General features: G+C 48.6%; 1 protein-coding gene across 2 annotated transcripts; it reads right to left on the reverse strand.

Annotated features, from left to right (window-relative positions):
- Positions 1-394: 394 nt before the first annotated feature.
- On the reverse strand, positions 395-20,065 carry TNFSF12 (TNF superfamily member 12). 2 transcript variants are annotated; one of them, XM_079952144.1, is made up of 7 exons: positions 19,764-20,065; positions 12,773-12,811; positions 10,646-10,730; positions 7,602-7,664; positions 7,310-7,345; positions 5,599-5,723; positions 395-1,927 (listed from the first exon to the last, which is right to left on the reverse strand). In XM_079952144.1, exons 1-7 carry the CDS (start codon positions 19,944-19,946, stop codon positions 1,676-1,678), a joined length of 783 nt encoding a protein of 260 aa, XP_079808270.1. In that variant the 5' UTR covers positions 19,947-20,065; the 3' UTR covers positions 395-1,675. The 2 variants fall into 2 exon arrangements, with proteins under 2 accessions (XP_079808270.1, XP_079808271.1); XM_079952145.1 differs by lacking the exon at positions 19,764-20,065 and adding an exon at positions 14,155-14,638.
- Between the last annotated feature and the right edge of the window lie 5,043 nt (positions 20,066-25,108).

Raw genomic sequence — 25,108 nt, forward strand, 5'->3', positions numbered from 1 at the left:
TGGACGACTGAAGACAACCAGCCATTGCCCCCTGTTGCGCCCCTAAAATGTGGGGCTCTGTAATGAGGCGGCGTCACGGAATTGCAGCAAGCATCATTCAGTCCAACCCCTTGCAGTGTCCTCTGCCCATGCTCCATAACACTTGGAAGCTCCAAATCGTGTGGGTCTGAGGCATTTGGAACAACCCCATCCTATCTGAGTGGTGTCCGAACTTTTTTCAAAGAGGGCCAGATCTGATGAAGTGAAGGGCCGTGAGGTTTTACCCCAGGAAATAAACAGCCACAGGGGCTGGATTAGGCCCCCGAAACAGACTTTAGCCTGGGGGGTGAGGTCTGAGAACTAAGCTATGTGTGTTTGTGTGCCCCACTTTGCGACTGAAAAGGAAATAAACATGTTCATGTTATTATTTTTTTTTAAGAAGGCTTTTCTTCTGTTATTAACAGGTCATTAAAACCCCAGCCCCCCCCCCCACTGCCCCAGGTATGAACAGGTAATGTAACAGCAGCATCTCTTTCCGTCCATCAGGATCAGGCCCTCCTCCCCTATCCAAGTCCGGCACTGGCTAGCAGAGATTATACTGTATATCTATCTATCTGCAGGTACAGAGATGTCAGCCAATGTGTTGTCCTTTGAAAAATCCCCTTTTGCTCTCCGCAGCCAATGGGAAGCTTCTTTGAATCCCATTGGCCCTCGACTGGCTGGAATGGGCGGGATCCACCAAAGCAGGCCGCTTCCTGTTCCTGTGTGTGTCTATGTCGCCTCCTGCTGGCCGCTACCCGAACTGCAGTCTCTATGTACAAGATGTGCCTCTAAACTTTGCGTTATATACTGCGCATGGCATGAAGCAGTATATATGTCAGCAGTGGGCTGAGGCTGGCAAGGTCCTCAGCAGCGTCTATTTCTCTCCATAGTAGCAGGACAGCTTTTGAAACAATCGTAGAATTGCAGAGTTTTTTTGGGGGGGTCATCTAACCCAACCCACAGCAAATGTCCAGCAGCTTCCAAGAAACAAAATCGGAAAACGAAACGGAAAACAAAGCAGAATAACGTAGGAAACACGAGGCGGCGTAAATTTAGGAAGGCACAGATCCCGGCAGAGGCAGAAGTATAGCAGCGAAAAATACAATTCCCAGAAGGAAAGGCAGCGACCGTCTAGGAAGCCCATGCAAATTACCCAGTTCCTCTTTCCTTTCTCTTTTTTCGGTTTGTGGCTTCTGTTTTCATAGAGTTAGAAGGGACCCTGAGGGTCATCCAGTCCAGGAATCACAAATCGCAACAGCTGAGGCCCACCGGTTCGCAACAACGAGATGCCAAGCCTGGGATGGGTGGCAAGGCAGCTTCTGGCCACAGTAGGGTGAGCAGCTTTTGCCCGCCGCAAAAATGGACCAAGGCGTCTTTAGCGGGACCGAAACGGGAAGTTCCAGATCGGGAGGGGGAACGAATCGTTGGCGCTGCTCCGATCTGGGAGCCAGGAAGGCCAAAAGACTGAATGCAGGGAGTCCTAGAACCATAGAAGGGACCCCAAGGGTCATCCAGTCCAACCCCGCACAACGCAGGAATCAAGTCCGTAGTGGCTCCTGCCCCCTTCCTCTCTGAACCCCCACATCCAGCTCCCTGAAGGGCGCAGGCGGCCCACCAACGCCTCCCTCTTGATGGATCCCCAGCGCCCCTCGCCTCAGTGGACTTGGAAGAGACCGAAGTAGGTGAGGTACCGGTCAGCCTTGAGGCGGACGTTGGCAATGGTGCGGACCCGGATGGACTCGTCGGGCCGGAGAAGGACCAGGCCGGAGACTTGGCAGACGCGAAGTTCAGGGTCCTGGGGCCCAGAGCTGGTGGGGGGGAACTGCTCCAGGCAGCGGAGGGCCAGATCGCCGTCTAACATGATGTCCAGCTTCATGTAGATCGTCTTCCCTTCGTTGAAATGGACCTGGCAAGGGGTGACACAGAGAATAAGCTCAGAATCGCAGAATTGTCTGGGACACCCAAAGGCCATCCAGCCCAACCCCCCTGCAATGCCGGAATCTCAGCTAAAGAATCCCTCGCAGGCAGCCGCCTGAACTCTTGCCAGAGTGGTGCATGCTCTGGTTATCTTTCACTTGGACTACGGCAATGCGCTCTATGTGGGGCTATCTTTGAAAGTGACCCGGAAACTGCAACTAATCCAGAATGTGCCATGCTAATCTTCCGGGTTAGTGCCATCGGCAATGGCGGAATTCCTCTGATTCAGAGGAACCCGCTCCGCGAAAATCGGGTCTTGGCGCCGTGGCGAAGGCGGAGACCCTTTAAAAATCCCAAGCGGAGGAAGCCTGGGAACGTGGGATTTGGCTGACACCAGGAGCGCCCCCCACTACACGCAAGGAAACCCCTTTCTTGGGGATCCGAAGCGACGTGGGGTGAGCGGCGCGGTGTTTTGAATCGACCACTATTTTTGTGGAGTGAAGCCGCACAGCCGTTGCCGGAGAGCGCTGACTTTTTCCTGTGGACAATTGGACTCTAAACAAGTACCCGTGACTAGAACGGAAAATTGGGCTAAGAAACATTTTAATTTGGCACTCGAGCGGGAAGGTCCTAAACAGGAAGTCCGCCTTCCGCTTTTGTAAATAGCCTGAAGCAAAAATTGTGCAAGCTAAAGTCTGGAAAGTTGTACATAAAGGTTTAAAATTCCTCCTGTTTTAACCATCTAAACCCCTCTTGGAAGCAGGAGTAAAGAGGGGGAATTTTGACTGTTTAAGCCTGCAGGAGAGAGAGTAAAGAAAGATAAATTTCCACCGTCTCAAACCTGGGAACGGGGTGTCAGAGACAGAGATTTTTGGTGAAGTTCATTGACTGTGAAAGGAGCATCCCTTGACAGATAGTTAAAGAAGAGAAACAAATTGTCTCCAATGTTGCCTTTTGAATTTAAAAGAAACAAGAAATCTGAAAAATGAAAGTAACTTTCTTTTGTTGGAGCTGCTTTCAAAAGATGGATACAAATAGAAATTGTCTCCTCTAGAGGGAGCTTGTTAAATTGTTGCTGGAGTCGATCTGGGGACTCTACAGCTGCAGTGATAAGGATCGTGGGATCAGACTGTGACCTTGAACAAAAATGTGTTTGGAGGAAGTTTTGGTGCTTGCCTTTTGCAAGACAAGCGCTTTGTTGGAGCAGATGCATGAGAAGATGGATTTGATGACTGTTGCAGTCAAAAATTTTGGACAAACAGCGAATACTTATACAGAAACCATCCAGGAGCCAACTCCGGAACCTGCTTTGACGGAGCAAGTGCAAACGCAGAAGATAATGGAGGAGGCTGCTGTTGAACCTCAAGTAACACAAATGGAGAAGCCTGAGGCCCTACAGGAGCATAAGCCGTTGTTGTTGAAGGTTGAATTTGGAGTGGGCCGGGGGGGGGTCTGGAGTTGTGGGGGCCCTAAAGTTTGGAGGGACTTTGAAACATGCCTTTAAATATTTTCTGGACTACACTGTTGATTGTGGGGAATGGGACTGTGGGGAATGGGCCGATCTGCTGAGGAGAGACGGAGATATTTTTGAGTTGGAACATCCCCGAGACCTGCTCCTCAATGAGAAAGGAAAGGAATTAAGAAAGAGATCAACAAAAGATAAGGTAAAGTGCAAGTACAAACAAGAAGAAGATCTGCAGAAGGGACATGGAAGAGACTTAATAGCCTCGGACATAAGATTACCAGGTTGATGGACTAGATGGAACGGACAGTAAGGACTGACATAACCCGAGACCAGGAAGAAGAGACGCTGGAGGAAGATTGGAAGAAATTTTTTTACTTATATTGGGAATTAGTGTAAAATTAATGAGCATTAGGAAAATGTTGGAATGAAAATATTTGGCTTTAGTAGAAATGATATAAGGAATTATGTACAAATGAATATTAAGTTTTAAGCTTTAAGGTATTTTATAGAAAGATAAGGTTAAAATAAATTAAGGTAAATTGAATGACAGAATATAGTGAAAGATGGAAAGGATTTGCTGAGTTAACTAATAGGTTAGAATGTTAAGACAAATTATTCAATAAAAATTGAGAAAGATGGAAAGAATTTGCTGAAACAAATAACTAAACTAGAATACAAAAAGGGAGGTGTGAAGAGGTCGATGAAACAAGTAAATGAAGGATAGAGATATGGAATATTGGATGTGTGTGTTTTTTTATTGTTATTGGTGTATTGGTTTTTATGTGTTTTTTTTCTTTTTTGATGTACTGTTATGTATGTTTTGTTAATTTTTTGTTGTTCTCTTTTTTGCCTTTTTTTGTAATTTTTGAAACTTCTAATAAATATCATTAAAAAAACAAACAAACAGAATGTGCCAGCCAGACTGGGGACTGGAAGCGGCCGCCGAGACCATATAACACTGGTCTTGAAAGACCTACACTGGCTCCCAGTACGTTTCCGAGCACAATTCAAAGTGTTGGTGCTGACCTTTAAAGCCCTAAACAGCCTCAAAGGCCCAGTAGACCTGAAGGAGCGTCTCCACCCCCATCGTTCAGCCTGGACACTGAGGTCCAGCGCCGAGGGCCTTCTAGCGGTTCCCTCCCTGCGAGAAGCCAAGTTACAGGGAACCAGGCAGAGGGCCTTCTCGGTGGTGGCGCCCGCCCTGTGGAACGCCCTCCCGTCAGATGTGAAAGAAATAAGCAGCTATCTTATCTTTAAAAGACATCTGAAGGCAGCCCTGTTTAGGGAATTTTTTTTAATTTAATGCTGTATTGTTTTTAACACTCAATTGGGAGCCGCCCAGAGTGGCTGGGGAAACTCAGCTAGATGGGCGGGGTATAAATAATAAGTTGTTGTTATTGTTATTTCCCAAACTTCTGAGTTCAGCTGCCCCTCGATCGGCGTAACCTAAACCTGTCACCTGCCCCAACCCAAATCCTTGCGAACTCGCAACTAGAAAGAAGTCAAGAAATATCAGTACAGTGGGACCTCGGGTTAAGTATTTAATTTGTTCCAGAGGTCTGTTCTTAACCTGAAACTGTTCTTAACCTGAAGCACCACTTTAGCTAATGGGGCCTCCCGCTGCCGCCGCACCGCCGGAGCACGATTTCTGTTCTCATCCTGAAGCAAAGTTCTTTACCTGAAGCACTATTTCTGGGTTAGCGGAGTCTGTAGCCTGAAGCATATGTAAACTGAAGCGTCTGTAACCCAAGGTACCACTATATATACAATTCACATTAATCACTCGTCGCCATTCGCTAGCAATAATAAAATGTTTATTTAAAAAAGGAAGTGCAATAGGTCAAAATAATAATTTTTTTTTATCTCACCTAAAGAGATGGGATACGGAGGGTCCTTATTGGCCAGACAGTGGCACTCTGTACATGCTCGTGCCCTTTATTGCTGAGACTCGTGAACCCCCTTTTGGCCTCTAGAACTTTATTCACCCCTACGCAGCCCCACCAACCCCGGGAGATCAATACAGAAAACTTTGGGAAATGTTCTTTCTCCCTCTCCCCCCCCCCAAGAACCAAAGTTCATCATTTCCCAGGATGCCTTGCTCTTTTTACCCACAAGTCTCCACTTCCTCCCCCCCCCCCGAACCCAAAAACCACCTGGGCCCTCCCTGGCCCCAGATTACCTTTTCAAGCCCTCACCTGGCAGTACAGGTAATATAGGCCCCTCTTGGCCACCCTGAACTCGCCCCGGCTGCTGTCATAACGGAGGGGACTCGTCGTGTTGAGTTTAGCTTCCACCCACCCGCGGATGGTCCCGTCGGCATCTATGGGGCAGGGTGGGGGGAGAAGGAAACAGTTGAGGAGTCTGCGGCTGGCATCTCTCCAAATTACCCCCCTTTGCCTAGCTACCCTGGTTAGATTACCCAGCGGGGTCCTGCTTTTGAAAATTTTGATAAAATATCTACAGTAGTTTTTGTTATGTGAATGGTGCCACAAACACACACACACACACAAACGTATATGTATGTATGTAACAACTGCATATAGGATGCGGGTGGCGCTGTGGGTTAAACCACAGAGCCTAGGACTTGCCGATCAGAAGGTCGGCGGTTCGAATCCCCGCGACGGGGTGAGCTCCCGTTGCTCAGTCCCTGCTCCTGCCAACCTGGCAGTTTGAAAGCACGTCAAAGTGCAAGTAGATAAATAGGTACCACTCCAGCAGGAAGGTAAACGGCATTTCTGTGTGCTGCTCTGGTTCGCCAGAGGCGGCTTTGTCATGCTGGCCACATGACCCGGAAGCTGTACGCCGGCTCCCTCGGCCAGTAAAGCAAGATGAGTCGGCCACGACTGGACCTAATGGTCAGGGGTCCCTTTACCTTTTTTAACAACTGCATATATAAAAAATAAGAACGAATCCACGTGGATCCTCAGGATTTTTGCACTGGGTCACCCCAAATTCACCATCAGATCACATGGTTTTAACCTTTAAAGCCCTATACGGCCTAGGACCCTCGTACCTACGGGACCGCCTCTCCTGGTATGCCCCACAGAGAAACTTACGGTCTTCAAATAAAAACTTCTTGAAGGTCCCAGGCCACAGAGAAGTTAGGCTGGCCTCAACCAGAGCCAGGGCCTTTTCAGCTGTGGCCCCGATCTGGTGGAACGCTCTGCCACAAGAGACTAGGGCCCTGCGGGACTTGACATCTTTCCGCAGGACCTGCAAGAAAGAGCTGTTCCACCAGGCCTTTGGCCAGGGCACAGCCTGACTCCCTCCCTCGGCAATCTTCGCGGAGCTCTGACCCAATGGTAGCCAGTGGCTTGAATTTAATTAATTTTATAATGAATGGTTTTAGAGTGTTGTTTGTGCTGTACTTTTGTACTTTTTATTGTTGTTAGCCGCCCTGAGCCTGGCTTCGGCTGGGGAGGGCGGGATATAAATAATTTTTATTATTATTATAGCATTTCCGATTTAACCTCCTTCTGTTGGGCCTGTAAGACAGAGCTATTCCGCCTGGGTTTTAATTTGAATTCAGCCTGATCTTTTATTTCCCTTCTCTTCCCTCCCCTTCCCATTTTATGAAGATCACCCGCTCTGAGACCCCACAGCTAATTCTCCCCTGGCCTCCTCACTGGCCCAAGTAGGACCACTTCAGCCAGCTAGCCCTGGGGATTATTTAACTGATTTTCGAATTTTATTGTTAATTCATGTTTTTATACTGTATTTTATGCTGCTTTTATAATTGTTTTAAAGTTGTTGTTAGCCGCCCTGAGCCTGGTTTTTGAACCAGGAAAGGTGGGGTATAAATAAAAAATTATTATTATTATTATTAGGGTGCAGACAGGGTCTCAGAAGCCTTCCCCTCTTCTCCCCTCCCAGCCATTACAGAAGCCCCAGCCCAAGAAGTGTTACCTGCCTGAATCCCAGCTCGTCCTTCCGTGGGCTGCACTGAAAGAATAAAAATAAAAGACGGGGGTCAGGAAGGACTCCTGGGTCCTCTAGCGGACCGCGAGTGGGTTCCTGAGGGCGCGAGAAGCACCGCTTGGTGAGAAAGACCCCCCCCCAAAAAACCCCAAAGCAGTCCCTTCCAAATAAAAGCAGGGGGGCTGTGGGAAGGGTCCCTGCTTTCTTCCCCCAACAGGTGGGCTGGGTGGGGCCAGATCTGGGCGCAAGGCGCAAGGGAGCATGCCACACGTTCTCTCACCTTCGTAGTGCGCAGCTGAGACAGTGCTGGGTCTCCGAGGCCGGGAGCGCTTGCCTTTGGCAGCTGTGAAATGGGGAGAAATAATAATAATAATAATAATAATAATAATAATAATAATAATAATAATAATAATTTATTTATACCCCGCCCATCTGGCTGGGTTTCCCCAGCCACTCTGGGTGGCTTCCAACAAAACACTAAAATACAAAAACCTATTAAACATTAAAAGCTTCCCTAAACAGGGCTGCCTTCCGATGTCTTCTAAAAGTTTGGTAGTTATTTTTCTCTTTGACATCTGGTGGGAGGGCGTTCCACAGGGCGGGTGCCACCACCGAGAAGGCCCTCTGCCTGGTTCCCTGTAACTTGGCTTCCCGCAGGGAGGGAACCACCAGAAGGCCCTCAGAGCTGGACCTCAGTGTCCGGGCAGAACGATGGGGGACGCTCCTTCAGATATACCGGACCGAGGCCATTTAGGGCTTTCAAGATGAGCACCAACACTTTGAATTGTGCTCAGAAACGTACTGGGAGCCAATGTAGGTCTTTCAAGACTGGTGTTATGTGGTCTCGGCGGCCGCTCCCAGTTTCCAGTATAGCTGCCGCATTCTAAATTAGTTTCTGGGTCACCTTCAAAGGTAGCCCCACGTAGAGCACATTGCAGTAGTCCAAGTGGGAGATAACCAGAGCATGCACCACTCTGGCCAGACAGTCTGCGGGCAGGTAGGGTCTCATCCTGCATACCAGATGGAGCTGGCAGACAGCTGCCCTGGACACAGAACTGACCTGCGCCTCCATGGACAGCTGTGAGTCCAGAATGACTCCCAGGCTGCACACCTGGTCCTTCAGGGGCACAGTTGCCCCATTCAGGACCAGGCAGTCCTCCACACCTGCCCGCCCCCTGTCCCCCCAAAACAGTACTTCTGTCTTGTCAGGATTCAACCTCAATCTGTTAGCCGCCATCCATCCTCCAACCGCCTCCAGACACTCACACAGGACCTTCACTGGTTCTGATTTGAAAGAGAGGTAGGGCCTTGCTAGGTCAATAAGGCATGGCTGGGGGTGTACAATTCCACCCAGCGCCTAGTTATAGGATGCCGGAGAGAGTTGCAGATTCTGGGAGCTGTAGTTTGCTGGGAGTTGTTAGGAGTACCCTCCTATTCCCCTCAGAAAGCTACGATTCCCAGAATTCTCCGCGAAGAGGGACTGGTTTTTACGCCACTCTGGGAACTGTAGTTCCAGCAGGGGAACAGGGGTCGCCTAATGACTCCCAGCAACCTTAACAAACTACATCTCCCTGTATGCCACAACTGCAGCTAGAATTTTGTTAGCTAAGAATTGGAAAACACAAGAAGTTCCAACAGCGGAAGAATGGCAGATGAAGATGATGGACTTTTCGGAGCTAGCCGACCTGACTGGAAGAGTCCGCGACCAGAAGGAGGAGGAGTACCAGGAGGAATGGATGAAATTTAAAGACTATTTAGCTAAATATGTTAAGATAATTTAATTGGAAAAGCTTGCAATTATCTGATAGGCTTAGGATTTAAGTATGTAATGTTAGGAATTAATATGTTTAAAGCTAAATTAGAAAGAAAGAAAGATGTTAAGTGGTAAAGTTAATTTTATGAGAAAATTGGTTTTGGAAAACTGTTAAGTGACTCAAGGAAGTCACTTAACAATGTTACTCAGATTGGTTTAAATACGGTTGAGATTTGTTTGTTTGTCTGATTGTTTAAAATTTTTGGAAAATCAATATTTTTTTTTAAACAAACAAACTGCATCTCCCAGGATTCTTTGGCGGGAGGTGGGGGCTGTTTAAAGTGGGGTGGGTGCTGCTCAGAAGTCCATTGTGGTCAGCCTTCGCCTTCCCATCTCCCCTTGACTTCACCCCCCCGAGGTGAACTCCATTGTTTTTTGAAACAGGTGGGTTTGAGACCCGTCGCTGACCCTCGCCTGGTTTCGCTGGCCTGCTGAAGCCATTCCTGGGATGGGAAGGCTTTGCACCTCAACCCCCTCCAGCCCCAGATGCCCAGCCACGTCGGACTACAACTCCCATCGTCACTGCACGGCGGTGCTAGCTGGGGGCGACTGGGAGTTGCAGTCTGAAACATCCCCAAATCAACACAGACTGTGGAAACCTCACACTGGACTTCAAGCATCTGGCATTGTGTGCCTCCCCATTCTTCCTCTAGACTCTGGGTCCTTGGTTTCCAAATGAGATGCAAAAGCTGCTCTCATCAGAAACGAGATTTGGGGAGCCATGTCGTCAGCTGATGTTGGTCCACTGTGCTTCATTAAGTCCAGGGTCAACGCAGCCGCCTACCAGGATATTTTGGAGCACTTCATGCTTCCTTCCGCAGACGAGCTTCATGGGGATGCTGACTTCATTTTCCAGCAGGACTTGGCACCTGCCCACACTGCCCAAAGTACCCAAACCTGGTTCAATGCCCATGGGATTACTGTGCTTGATTGGCCAGCAAACTCGCCTGACCTGAACCCCATAGAGAATCTATGGGGCATCGCCAAGAGAAAGATGAGAGACATGAGACCGAGCAATGCAGAAGAGCTGAAGGCTACTATTGAAGCATAACACCTTCCATAACACCTCAGCAGTGCCACAGGCTGAGAGCATCCATGACACGCAGCATTGAGGCAGCAATTGATGCAAAAGGGGCCCAAACCAAGCACTGAGTACATATGCATGCTTCTACTTCTCAGAGGTCCAATATTGCTCAATTTGCAGCCCTTGTTTTGCTGATTTCATGTAATATTCTAATTTTCTGAGATTGTTAATTTGGGGTTTTCATCAGCTGTACGCCATGATCATCACAATTATAACAAATCAAGGCTTATATCTTGCTTTGCATGTCATGAGTCTATCTCAAATATTAGTTTCACCTTTGGAGTTGAATTACTGAAATAAACGAACTTTTCCATGATATTCTAATTTTTCAAGTTTCACCTGTACAACTGCCACATTCCCTGGCCTATCAGGTGCCTCGCCTGCTCCCCTCCCCGTCCACTCCATTGAGGGAGGCGGTGACACTCACCCTGTCTCCTCTGCCGCAGCGCCCCCTGCTGGGCAAAATGGTGCAGGAACTTGCCTTGGCTGCTCCAGCCGGTAGACAGCACCACCTAGAGTTAGAGAGGGACAATGCAAGACACAGAGGGCAGGCAAAATTACAGGTACCTTGGTTCTCAAAAGCTTTGGTTCTCAAACTCCGAAAACCCGGAAGTAAGTGTTCCGGTTTTCGAACGTTTTTCGGAAGCCGAACGTTCGATGCGGCTATCGTTTCCGGGGCGCCTGCACCAATCAGAAGCCGCGTTTTGGTTTTCAAACATTTCAGAAGTCAAACGGACTTCTGGAACGGATTAAGTTTGGCCCTTTTGGTTTTGGTATTTATTTTGCGTTTTTGAGGCTTTTTCCTGTTAATTTGTTTTTTTTGTGACTGTGTGGAACCCAGTTCAGCTACTGAGTGACTGGTTGTGTGACTGCGGAAATGGATAAAAGCCCCCCATCCAAACAATGACCATCATCAGTGCAGGTAAGAGGAAAAAATTATTTAAATTTTCATCATCTACAATACTGTCTTATTTATTTTATAGTAGAGTGCATTGATTATTGCGTTCATTTTATGGATGCATGGTCTCTTTAGATAGTAAAATTCATGCTAAATTGCTGTTTTAGGGGTTGTTTTTAAAAGTCTGGAGTTGATTAATCCATTTTGCGTTACTTTCTATGGGAAAGTACGCCTTGGTTTTGGAACACGCTTTGGTTTTGGAACGGTCTTCCGGAACGGATCAAGTTTGAGAACCAAGGGACCACTGTATGTGGGTTCTCCATAAAAAACGAACCCCAAAGGATGGCAATGCCAGGCTCACCTGGGGCATGAGCCTGCTGTTCCATTACCAGGTAATATTTGGATCAAACATTATCTTTTCCATCCACCTGCTATTGTAGAGTTAGGAGAAGGGCAGGGAAAGGGGCGTCCAAAATGACAGAGGGATTGGAGCAGCTGTCCCACAAATAAAGGTTACAGAGTTTGGGCATTTTCAGCTTGTGGAAAAGGCAAGGAACGGGAGACACAACAGGAGTTTATAAAACATAGAAAGTGGATAGAAAAATGCTTTTCTCCCTCTCCAATGACGCGAGAATTCGTGAACACCCAACAACACTGAACGTTGAAAGATTCAGGCGTAGCTGAACTATGGAACTCCCTGCCACAGGAGGCAGCAAAAAGAGGTTTAAATAAATTCACGGCGGAAGAAAGAGCTACTAAATTGATTTTTGATTTTATTGTTATTTACGCTTTATACCGTATTTTATGCTGGGGGTTTTTTGTAGCATCAATTAAGTGTTTAAAATTTGTTGTTAGATGCCCTGAGCCTGGTTTCCTGAACCGGGAAGGGCGGGGTATAAATAAAAATTTATTATTATTATTATTACTAGCCAGGATGGCTGTTATCTGCCTCCACGGTCGGAGACATGAAGTATTTAAGGTTTGATGTTCTCTTGTGTTTTTATATTTTCCTGGAAGCCGCCTAAATGGATGGCATTATTATTATTATTATGTCTCTGAATACCAATTTCTGGGAATAGCAAGAGGGGAGAGGGTTCTTGGATTGGATCCTGCTGGCGGATTTCCGATTTGGGGCATCTGGGTGGCCGCCATGAGAACAGAGTGCTAGACCAAATGGGCCATTGGCCTGACCCAGCCGGATCCGTTCCCTTGTACCAGGGACCCCCAGATGTTCTTGGACTTCAGTTCCCATCATCCCCAGCTGGCGTGACCCATGGTGGAGGGTGATGGGAGCTGGAGTCTTTTCCAGAAAACACACAAAAAGGGCTCCTGGTTCCTCCCCATGGCCTTAGAGTCCCAGTGTTTCCCAACCTTGGGCCTCCAGCTGTTTTTGAACTACAACTCCCATCATCCCTGACTAGCAAGACCAGTGGCAAGGGATGATGGGAATTGTAGTCCAAAAACAGCTGGAGGCCCAAAGTTGGGAAACACTGCCTTAGACAATCTGTTTTCCTGCAGAAACCAGTGCAGAGGAGAAGGGGTTTTCTGAAACCCTGCTCCAGAGCTGTTCCAAAACACGCGACAAAATGGACATACAGCCCTCATGCAGGCAGCAGTTCAACCGGGTCAGACCCCTTGGGAGAGAAAGCCACATACCGGGTCCAGCTCTTCGGCGTCATCCTCGGACAGCAGCTCCTGAGGACCAAAGGGAAAGAAAAGTGTGTGGGGGGGGGAATTAAGGTCATATATATATACACAGTGGTACCTCGGGTTACATACGCTTCAGGTTACAGACTCTGCTAACCCAGAAATAGTACCTCGGGGTAAGAACTTTGCTTCAGGATGAGAACAGAAATCACACGGCGGCAGCAGGAAGCCCCATTAGCTTAAGTGGTGCTTCAGGTTAAGAATAGTTTCAGGTTAAGTACGGACCTCCAGAACGAATTAAGTACTTAACCCGAGGTACCACTGTATAATAAATGTTCATAAATGTACCAACCAAGTGCATACATAGATGTGTGGACCACATGTCTGGAGCAGCACAGGAGAACTGCCCTGAAACCATTTTCACTTCCAAACTGACCAAATGATTTCTCTGCAAGGTCAAGGAAAATGGAAGAGCATCCCCATTGTCTTTTCCTTCACAAATCCTGTCTTAAGGGTATGTCTGTGTATGAATAGGGTGTGAGCCTGTGACCTGGCTCAGGAACTAAGTATTTATCATTACCAAAGACAGGCCAGGCTCCCCAGGGTATCCAATCAAGTGACCATTAACAGGTAACTTGCCAGACAGGAGGTAAACAACACACTCAGATTTCTGTTGTAGACCACCCTTTCTGCGATGTAGGTATGATGTTTCTGGGGGTGAGTCCTTTGCAGGTTTTCCATCGGTCAGAGAAAAGAATGGAGGCCAATCAGAGAATATTGAGAAGCAAAGCAGTTCGTAAGCCTGATCTTTATTGAACTGTTGCTCCCCTTACACACAGGAAAGGAGGAGGACCCAGAACCAAGGTGTGCCCGCCCTTAAATAGACATTTTAAATTGCCCGCCCTGGAGCTCAAGACCACCCCCTCCATACATACATCAAACATACATCTCAGAAGGGGTGTAACCCAAGACCACCCCCCACAAACATCACACCTACATCACAGAAAAGGTGGTCTACAACAGAAATTTGAGTGTTGTTGTTTTTCCTGTCTGCCAGGTTATCTGATAACGCCTTATCTGATTGCCTTTCCTGGTAGTCTGCCCATTCCTTTGAGATGGTGATTATCCCATTCCTGAGACAATGGGAAGGTTCCCCCCACCCCCTCCCTCCTTGCAGATAAAACATTTGGTCAGTTTGGGAGCCAAAATGATTTCAGGGCGGTCTTCCTGTGCTGCTCCAGACATGTGGTCCCCAGATCTATGCACGTGCTTTTTTGGTACATTTATGAACATTTTTTTTTTATTATTTCAATATATAACCCTGCAGATTTAACTCAGGGATGTTAAGAAGACAGTGATGCAAAGTTCGAGGCTGATTTATTGCTCCGTACCTGTGGGAGAGGACAGTTCTGGGAAGGGTTCAAAAATGCAGCCCTGAGATGTACTTTTTTTTGGAGAGCAGGGAGTTCAGCCTGGAGATAGTTGCCCCGGAAACTCAGAAAACACGTCTCTCCCAACATCCCGGCTGCTAACGCCTTTCTTAAAAGTAGCATTTCTGATCCTCCTCTCTGCTATCAAGGGGAACATCAGGAAGGGGGGAAACAGCGAGGTGGGGAGTACATTTGGGGGAGAGGAGGTGTGAGAACGGCCAGTCACCATTTCAGGAACATAGGAAACCATCTGATATTGAGCTCAGCGTTGTCGAGTCTGCAGAACAGACACGCTCAAATTTAAAGAAATGGGAATGCCTGATCACCTCATCTGTCTCCTGAGAAATCTCTATGTGGAACAAGAAGCTACAGTTAGAACTGGATATGGAACAACTGGCTAGTTCAAAATTGGGAAAGGCGTACGACAAGGCTGTATATTGTCTCCCTGCTTATTTAACTTATATGCAGAATTCATCATGCAAAAGGCTGGGCTGGATGAATCCCAGGCCGGAATTAAGATTGCTGGAAGAAATATCAACAACCTCAAATATGCAGATGACACAACCTTGATGGCAGAAAGTGAGGAGGAATTAAAAAACCTTTTAATGAGGGTGAAAGGAGAGAGCGCAAAATATGGTCTGAAGCTCAACATCAAAAAAATGAAGATCATGGCCACTGGGCCCATCACCTCCTGGCAAATAGAAGGGGAAGAAATGGAGGCAGTGAGAGATTTTACTTTCTTGGGCTCCATGATCATTGCAGATGGTGACAGCAGTCATGAAATTAAAAGACACCTGCTTCTTGGGAGAAAAACAGTGACAAACCTAGACCGCATCTTAAAAAGCTGATCGCTGAAGAATGGATGCTTTTGAATTCTGGTGCTGGAGGAGACTCTTGAGAGATCAAACCTCTCCATTCTGAAGGAAATCAGCCCTGAGTGCTCACTGGAAGGACGGATCCTGAAGCTGAGGCTCCAAGACTTTGGCCTCCTCATGAGAAGAGAAGACTCCCTGGAAAAGACCCTGATGTTGGGAAAGATGGAGGGCACACGGAGAAGGGATAACAGAGGACGAGATGCAGATAGGTAGCCGTGTTGGTCTGCCATAGTCAAAACAAAAAAAATTCCTTCCAGTAGCACCTTAAAGACCAACTAAGTTAGTTCTTGGTATGAGCTTTCGTGTGCATGCACACTTCTTCAGATACACGAGATACAGACGAGATGGTGGGACAGTGTTCTGGAAGCGACCAGCATGAGTTTGACCAAACTGCGGGAGGCAGTGGAAGACAGGAGTGCCTGGCGTGCTCTGGTCCAGGGGGTCACGAAGAGTCAGACACAACTAAACAACAACAACAACAACTCAGGAAGGCCTGTTAATTTTACTCTGAGTAGGGCTAGCTTTGGCGGCACCCCAAATTTCTGAAGCGGGGTCGTGCGAGGCCCACACCTGTCGCCACGCAACACTCGGAGCATGCTCAGTGGTACCCTTGCAAGTGCCAATGCTACAATTTGCCCGAGGGAATCTTAGGGCCAAAAGCAGCAGTGTCCTTCATCAGTCAGTTAGAACATTTCTAGTATGGCTAGAAAAAAACCACAGAAAAGACAAGCACTGTGCGAAATGTATGTTTTCTTATCTCATCCACGCAAACCTGTCTCTTACGGTACTTTTCAGAATGTAGATTCATCTTCATCCCATTAGAAAAAAGAAAAGTTTCCAAAGAACCAGTCAACTGCATTAACTGAGGAGGTCATTCTTGCAAAGTACTCCCAGATGAGGCTTCGTAGGATGTGACCTTTGACCTGGAGAAGAATGTCCGTCCGTCCCCATCTCATGGGCGGAGGATGAGCAAGACGCAATTGCTCTATTTTAAAGTAAAACAACTCTGCGCATGCTCAGAAGCTCTCTCTCATTTGCCATCACGCATCAAGCATACAGAAGAGAAAACATTAAACAATGCATTTGAGGTGCTCCTTTTATCATCAGGACAGTTAAACTATTGGGATTCCAAGAGGCAGGGATGGCCACCAACTTAGAATCGGGAGAATCGGAGTGTTGGAAAGGGACCCCAAGGGTCATCTAGTCTGAAATATAAAAATTAAGGTCTTATATATATAATAAATGTTCATAAATGTACCAAGCAAACACGTACATAAATATATAAACCACATGTCTGAAGCAGCACAGGAAAACAGCCCTGTAAACCATTTTGACTCCCAAACTGACCAAATGATTTCTCTGCAAGGTCAAGGAAAATGGAAAAGCCTCCCCATTGTCTTTTCCTTCACAAATCCTGTCTGAAGGGTATGTCTGCGTATGAATAGGGTGTGAGCCTGTGACATGGCCCAGGAACTAAGTATTTATCATTACAAAAGACTGGCCAGGCTCCCCAGGGTATCCAATCAAGTGACCATTAACAGGTAACTTGCCAGACAGGAGGTAAACAACACACTCAGATTTCTGTTGTAGACCGCCTCTTCTGTGATGTAGGTATGATGTTTCTGGGGATGGTCTTGGACTCCAGGGTGGGCAATTTAAAATGTCTATATTTGGTTCTGGGTCCTCCTCCGTCCTCCTGCGTGTGAAGGGGGCACCCTGTTGCAACAGTTAAATAAAGATCAGGCTTACTAGCTGCTTTGCTTCTCAGTATTCTCTGGTTGGCCTCTGTTATTTTCTCCGACCGATGGAGAACCTGCAAAGGACTCTATAAGGGCTCTGGTGTCCCCCATAAGGGAATAAGGGCAGATTTTCATTTATTACAAGTCCAACCCCCTGCGACGCAGGAATCTCAACAAAACCATCCATGGCAAATGGCCACCCAACCTCTGCTTAAAAACCGCCAAGGAAGGAGAGAGCCCACCACATTGTGAGTGAATCCATCCCACTGTTAAACGGCTCTTGCTGTCCCAAAGTTCTTCCTGATGTTTGGTCGGAATCTCAGTTCTTGTAACTTGGATGGATTTAAAAAGAGGATCGGGTAAATTCATGGAGGAGGGGAAGGCTATGGGGTGGGGTGGGGGGCTTCCGGGCCCCACCATAGAAGGCAGCAATCGTTTTGCATACTAGTTGCTGGAAAGCACAGGAGGGAAGAGAGTTCGAATCCTGCTTTGCAGGTTTCCCACAACGGGCGTTTGGTTGGCCGCTGTGAGAACAGGGGGCTGGACCAGATGGGTCTGATCCTGCAGCCAGGCTATTTGCATGTGCAGACAGGTGGGAGGGCTGCAAAGGGCTTCAGCACGGCCTCTGCATTTTCAAGGACTCTGCTGGGCCTTGTTCACATCTAACAGATGTGAGCACTCAGCGAAGGCTTTTTGTTTTTATTTGCAAAGGCCTGGGAAGGGAGCGATCGGGAGGTTGCTATGGAGAGGCAGCCAGGACAGGCCGGCCTCCAGCCTCAGGGGGGCCAGCCCAGCTGTTGGGCGTGTGGGTCCAGCGGGTGGGGTGGGAAAAAGGTGCACCAGAGGCTTCACCTCTGAACCACACGTCACACACACACCACTCGTTTGGGGGTTTCGGCTCCAAATAAAAGGGTCCATTTCCACAAAACCGCTGCTCCAACCCAGCCTGACTGTTTTATTACTAGTACATGGCAGAACCATCTGGAGGGCACAAGGTCGTCAAAGGATCCAGGCTGCCTCAAAGAGATCCACTCAGAGAAAAAGCAGAGGCTTTCGGAGCACACAGTTCTGGCAAGATCCAGGTTCGAATCTCGGGCCAACGACTGAGTCACTTGGGTGGGCTTAGCCACGCTGTGAAGGCTCTCCGCTTTCCCCACCTGAAAGGCGGGCTGGGGCCGGGGAGATCTCTCTCGGGTGACCTCTCCCCACCCGAATCCGAACCCATCTTCGCGCCCGGCAGCTGGGGCGGCCTCAGGTTTTATCTGCAGCAAACCCCTTCTGAGCGCAGCCATGCAGGAGCGAGAAAGGCAGCGTTAAAACAGAGCCATTTGCACAGGGAAAGACAAATGAGAGGCGTCAAGATTAGCATCTGGAACCCTGGTCTCTCCCAGGCCCTAGTCCAGTACTCTAACCACTACCCCACCCTGCCTCTCTAAGTAAACGCATCTGTTGTTTCAAGCATGGTATGTTAAAGGGGGTCCCCTGCTTTCACCCGGTTTCTCTCCTCAATGCACCAGCATGCTGAGAAGAGGCTACACCGGCTGAATTCCCGCCTGCCGCGCCGCGGTTGCTGAAAGGTGCGGGAACATGACCCACTTAGAGCTATTTAAAGGACTTGGAGGAAGTGTTATGCCCACTCGGCAGACCATAATAACTACTGGGCTGCTTCCCACAGCCCAGGGCTCAGCAGGGGTTGGCAGGCATGTGGCGGTCTGTGGTTGAGCGTTGCATGCCCGCAAGGCGGCAAACAGTGTGCTTTGCCTCAGGGCTCTAGGAATGTTTCCCAGCAATGCAGATCTTTGCACTCTTTACTGGCTGGGTACAGACCAGCCTGCTCTGCCAACCGGGCACCCTCCAGAGGGGAGTCCCAACCCATCTGGAGGGCACCCAGTTGGCAAAGGCTGGTCTAGACCTTATGCCCATTGTTCTGCTCTGACCCTGGAGGTGCGGGCAGCCTCCTGCACCATTTCCAGAGGGATCAGTTAGTGCTGGGCCTCCCAAAATGGGCAGCATCACCCGGGCAGGCAGCAGTGGGATTGCCAAGGGGCAAAGGGGGCAGGCGTGGGGCGCCGGAGTTATAAATGACTTCCACAACCTGGAATCGCTGGGTCAAATTAATCACTGCAGTTCAAGAGTTTTAATTGGGTTGCAATTAATCGTTGCTGTTTGGAATCTGAGAATTGCAGAGTTGGGGCGGGCAATGGTCCCCCCAAAAGTTTGGTACCCACTGAGTTAATTTCTTCCTCTCCCACGACAGGATTGGAAATAGCAGGGCAAAGCTAAGAAGATTGTGCCTTATCGCTCGCTGTCAAATGCTTATCTTGGGCATATTTGAGCTTTGCATTTGAACTCTTGCCTGGCCTGGCCTCTTGGCCTCACTGTTTACAATCTCCCTCCTCCCTTCCATTTATTTATATACAGGACTGTAGAGCTGGAAGGGACTTTCAAAGATCATCCAGCTCAACCCTCTGCAATGCCATTCTTTGATTAACTTCCTGCAACCATAAATCTGCTCACCTTCAAAGAGTCACACGTGTGTGTGTGTGTGTGTGTGTGTGTGTGTGTGTTGTTGTTGGCAGATATGCATCTTGCAAGGCAGGCGCCCCTCCCCTCTGCCTCGGGTCTCCTGCGTTTACAGCAGGTGGCCGGATTATCGCCGACTTAAAGTGCGCACAGCGGAGCGCATTCCTCAGCCCTCCCGGACGCACGCCCTGCGCTGCTTTCGCCCAGCCCTGGCTGCGCCTGATGGGTGCTGGTGGCTTCACCTAAGGGTGCCTTCCCTCCCGCTACTCCCCGCCCGTCCGCCTCGCCGCCCTCGGTGCGAATCTCTTTGCAACTCTGCGATCTGGGGGGCCCCGAGTTGGGTCCCCCCTCCTCCTCCCCAAGGACCTTTCCGTGCGCCTCGCTGGCATTACGCGCGGCTTGGAGCCTTGCGCGCTCGCCGTGCGCCCCTCACCTGTGGCACCGCGGCGGCGGCGGCGGGCGGCGCTTCTTGCTGGGCGGCGCGGGCGCTGGATCGGGGCCAGGCGGCCAGCAGGAGGCTGAGCGAGGCCAGCAGCAACGCCGAGCCGGAGGCCAGCGCCAGCGCTAGCAGCACCAAGCGGGCGGGCGGCTCCCGGGCCCGGCGGCGCCTCCCCATGGCCGGGGCAGGAGAGGGCGGACCAGGCCGGCGGCGGCGATGGCGAAGGGCGACTCCAAGCGCGGAAGCGACCGGGCGCGGAGAGGCGGCGCCGGAGAAGGAGCAGGAGGCGGCAGCGGCGGCTGCAGCAAGAGCGAGGCCGTCGAGGGGAGGCCGCGCTCGGCCGCCTGCCAGCAGCAGCCCCGGCGGCGAGAGGCCGAGGCGGAGCAGCAGCACCAAAACAGCAGCATCCGGACAGGAAACGCCCGCCGGAGCTGCGGCGCGCCGAGGGCGGAGCAGGCCCGGCCGGGGGCGCCGGCACAGGAAGCCGCGGCCGCCGCCTACAGCTCCAAGCGCGCAAAGTAGAGCCTCCAGCTTCGGTGGCAATCTATCTTAGGGAATGGAGACGAAGCCCAGGGGCCGGTGATGCTGGGGGAGAACTATGGACTGCTTGCCTGGCTGTTTTCCCCACCCAGCTTGGCAGCTTTTGGATAGCCGAAGCTGCCGGGCTGGAATGATCTTCTGGGGACGACGCAGCAGGGAGTTCCGTAGGTTAACGCGTCCCGAAGAAGGAGAGCGCGCGCGCGAGTGTCGCCCTCTTTTTTTTTTTCTTCAAAAAAGTTTTTATTGGTTTTCACAACATTATAAACAAACAAACACATAAGACTAACAAATATAAATCATAACCTTATTGAAAATTACACATTATTATTATTAAGTGACTTCCTCGCTTCCTCTTGGTTGAATTTCATTGCATGTCCTTTTAACGGTTTTCTAAATCACAGTTCTTGTAAAATTTAACTTAAACATCCTTAGATCTTCACATTATGAAATGAAACATTAATTCATCACTAAACTTAAATAAAATCCTAAGCCAATTAAGTATCTGCAAGCTGTTTTCAGTTAATTTAACTTAACATATTTAACTAAGTAATCATTAAATTTAAATTTAATTAAATTTAATCCACTCTTCCTGATACTCTTCTGGTCGCGGACTCTTCCGGTTAGGTCTGCTAACTCCAAAAAATCCATCATCTTCATCTGCCATTCTTCTATGGTTGGTAATTCTTGGGTTTTCCACTTTTTAGCTAACAAAAGACGCGCAGCAGTTGTGGCATACAAAAACAATTGAACATCTTTCTTGGGCAGTTCCAAACCTGTTATTCCAAGAAGAAAGGCCTCTGGTTTCCTTATAAATGTATATTTCAACATTTTTTTCGATTCATTATAGAGCTTGGCAGCTTCTGGATAGCCGAAGCTGACGGGCTGGAATGAACTGCTGGGGACCACGTAGCAGGGAGTTCCGCAGGTTAACGCATCGCGAAGAAGGAGATCGCGTGCGCGAGTGTCGCCTTCTTGGTTGTGTGTAACTCCCGCACCTCTACCCAACACGTACTTAGATTGCCTGGGGGTGGTTTGCGAGGATGTAGCTTCACACGTTACGGGTTTTGTGTTTTTTTTAGCGGCCGGGGTGGGACGTCAATTCAACAAACCCGAGTTTCTGCCCAAGCGCGCCATCTCGCAGGACTTGGGAATCAACGATCGAGCCTTTCCCCGCTCCACTTCTTTTCAAGGTATAGGTTTAAAGTTGAGGCGTCGACACGTGTTAGCTTTGGGCGTGTGAACGTCGCGGAATAAAGCACGGGTCACCTCGGAAACAGGGAGGAGTCTTGTAACACCTTGAAGGCGGAACTGCTTAATGGTGGCAATAGCTTTCGAGGAATACAGTCCGTCCCATGCGGGAAGTGTTATCCTGTGTCATCACGTGTGTACACACACACACGTGTGTGGCATTGGGGGGAGGCTGTCAACAGTGATGTCAGAGGGGAATGAAATGTCGTGATAGGAACCCGATTGCGTCACTTTCCTATACATCCTGCGAAGTGAGGATTTGGAGTTTGGAGTTGCAAATGTTACAAATTATCCTACTTCTCGGTTTAATCTTTCTCTGCGGGCGGACAGCGTGGAAAAAAATAATTCATTTTTAAAAAATGCTTTTATTTCGGGATTATTTTTTATGCACAATTCCTGCGCTAGCATGAACCGAACCCGGGTCATGCAGCGGCTCCGTTCAGACGACCATCAACCCAGGAGAGAGATCCCAGTTGGAAAAGGGGCAAAATAAAATAAAATAAAATAAAATAAAGCAGGCGATTTCTTGCTTTCACTTCTGCCCGCCGACTCCAGCAAAAAGACGGAGACATCCCGTGCAAAGGGAGCTTGCAAAAAAAATGTCTTTTGCTCCGGATGTTGCAAATGGTTATTTAACAAAAAAAAAAAAACCCGCAGCTTCTCCTTTGCTCAGCGTGCAAACCAGAAGGAAGTGAGTCCGCTTTCCTCGCACGGCATCCCTGTCTGGAAAGAACGGGGGCATCTGGGTCAACACGTGTCGGCGGGTTCACACGTGCATAGGAGCATCTCCTCCTTTTTTAAAAACCGCTTTTGTGGTTTCGTCTCCCTTTGCCCTCCCCCCACCCACCACTTAAGGTAGCGTGGCCGAGCGGTCTAAGGCGCTGGATTTAGGCTCCAGTCTCTCCGGGGACGTGGGTTCGAATCCCACCGCTGCCAGATGTTTTTCGCAGGGTTTTGCTGAGTCGGCGGCGCTTCCCAGGCTTGGGATGGGGGGAAAAGGCAGCTCGCTGTTTTCCTGGCTGGCTCCTCCTCCCTCCACCCCCGCCGCATTCTTTTCCCTTTCTGCAAAAGGGAAAAAAGGAAAGGAGAAAAGCGCAGGCGATCCTTCCAGTTCTGGCTCCCGGCAGCTTGTTTAATCCCAGCAAGCGTTGGTGGTATAGTGGTGAGCATAGCTGCCTTCCAAGCAGTTGACCCGGGTTCGATTCCCGGCCAACGCAACAGATTTTTAAATTTTTATTTATTTCGGGGTTTTTAAAATTCCACTGCTCCCGAGCCTGTAACCTTGATGTTGGTTTGTTGCAAAATGCAAACACCCCTGAGATGCAAACAAGGACGGTCGAGGTTTTCTCCAAAGCTCCCCACATGCTTCAATCCAACAATTGGGGTGTGTGTGCTTATTTATTAAAAAAACCGAAGATCGTGGCCACTGGGCCCATCACCTCCTGGCAAACAGAAGGGGAAGAAATGGAGGCAGTGAGAGATTTGACTTTCTTGGGCTCCATGATCATTGCAGATGGTGACAGCAGCCACGAAATTAAAAGACGCCTGCTTCTTGGGAGAAAAGCAATGACAAACCTAGACAGCATCTTAAAAAGCAGAGACATCACCTTGCCAACAAAGGTCTGTATAGTTAAAGCCGTGGTTTTCCCTGTAGTGATGTATGGAAGTGAGAGCTGGACCATCAAGAAGGCTGATTGCCAAAGAATTGATGCTTTTGAATTCTGGTGCTGGAGGAGACTCTTGAGAGTCCCAAGGACTGCAAGAAGATCCAACCTCTCCATTCTGAAGGAAATCAGCCCTGAGTGCTCACTGGAAGGACAGATCCTGAAGCTGAGGCTCCAAGACTTTGGCCACCTCATGAGAAGAGAAGACTCCCTGGAAAAGACCCCGATGTTGGGAAAGATGGAGGGCGCAAGGAGAAGGGGACGACGGAGGACGAGATGGTTGGACGGTGTTCTCGAGGCTACCAGCATAGAATCATAGAATCCTAGAGTTGGAAGAGACCACAAGGGCCATCGAGTCCAACCCCCTGCCAAGCAGGAAACACCATCAGAGCACTCCTGACATATGGTTGTCAAGCCTCTGCTTAAAGACCTCCAAAGAAGGAGACTCCACCACACTCCTTGGCAGCAAATTCCACTGTCAAACAGCTCTTACTGTCAGGAAGTTCTTCCTAATGTTTAGGTGGAATCTTCTTTCTTGTAGTTTGGAACCATTGCTCCGTGTCCGCTTCTCTGGAGCAGCAGAAAACAACCTTTCTCCCTCCTCTATGTGACATCCTTTTATATATTTTTATATATTTGAACATGGCTATCATATCACCCCTTAACCTCCTCTTCTCCAGCATGAGTTTGACCAAACTGCGGGAGGCAGTGGAAGACAGGAGTGCCTGGTGTGCTCTGGTCCAGGGGGTCACGAAGAGTCGGACATGACTAAACAACAACAACAAGTGCTTATTTATTGTTAAGGAAATGCAAAAACAAACATCTCTTCCCATCGCACCCACAGACCCCCTGATCTATCAGGACTAAGCTCATTTCGCCCAGGATGCAACTTGCAAAAAAGGCAGACCATGCAGCCCAATATTATGATTGCACAGAGTTGGGACACCCAGGGTCATCTAGTCCAACCCCGTGCAATGCATCCATGACAGATGAGCAGACAGCCTCTGCTTAAAAACCCCCAAAGACCATTTGCTCCACTGTCCAGGAGTTCTTAACTGGCAGAAAAGGTCTTTCAGATGTTCCCCCCCTTTTTTTAAGTGCTGATTCCCCCCCCCCCCATTTTTTAAAAATTGGTTTTCACATATTGCATTACAATACAGTTGTACCAAAGCCAACACCATTTCCTCCCCATCCCCCCATACATTTCCATTTCCTCAGTCCATCATATATCACACATTAAAAACTTCCCTGTTCAGAGAAGTTTTTAATGTGTGATATTTTAGTGTATTCTTGGTTTCTATGGAAGCCGCCCAGAGTGGCTGGGGAAACCCAGCCAGATGGGCGGGGTACAAATAATAAATTATCATCATCATCATCATCATCATCATCATCATCATATTATTATTCTTTTCCCCTTCCTCCCACTTCCCTCCGCCTCCACTCGATTTCCTCCACACTATAAAATTTACAATAATGTTTGCATTCTACAATCTTCTCAAATCATCTATATATTCTTATTATCTTTCCTTACTAATTTTTCTTCAATCCATCACTTCACATTTTAATCTAGGCATATTAGCGTATCTTTTTAAAAGCAATATTTTGCCATACATTCATCAAAACACTTCCACTCCTTTTTACATTTTTGATTCGACTGATTTCTTATTATAGCAGTTGATTTTGCCGAAATTAAATATTCATTTAGTTTACAAATCCATTACTGTCATTTAGTCACCTTTCTTGCAACCTGAATTAAGAAAGGAGATCACTGGGCATGAGAGCATTTCAGAGTACAAAAAGGACTCTGCCCTCAGGAGCTTACAATCCGCAGTTCAATAGGGGAGGCTGCAGAGCAGGGATCGATCGGGAACCGGCCGGAGCGATAGA

The sequence above is a fragment of the Podarcis cretensis genome, assembly GCF_951804945.1.
Source record: "Podarcis cretensis genome assembly, chromosome: 13".
Lineage (NCBI taxonomy): Eukaryota > Metazoa > Chordata > Lepidosauria > Squamata > Lacertidae > Podarcis > Podarcis cretensis.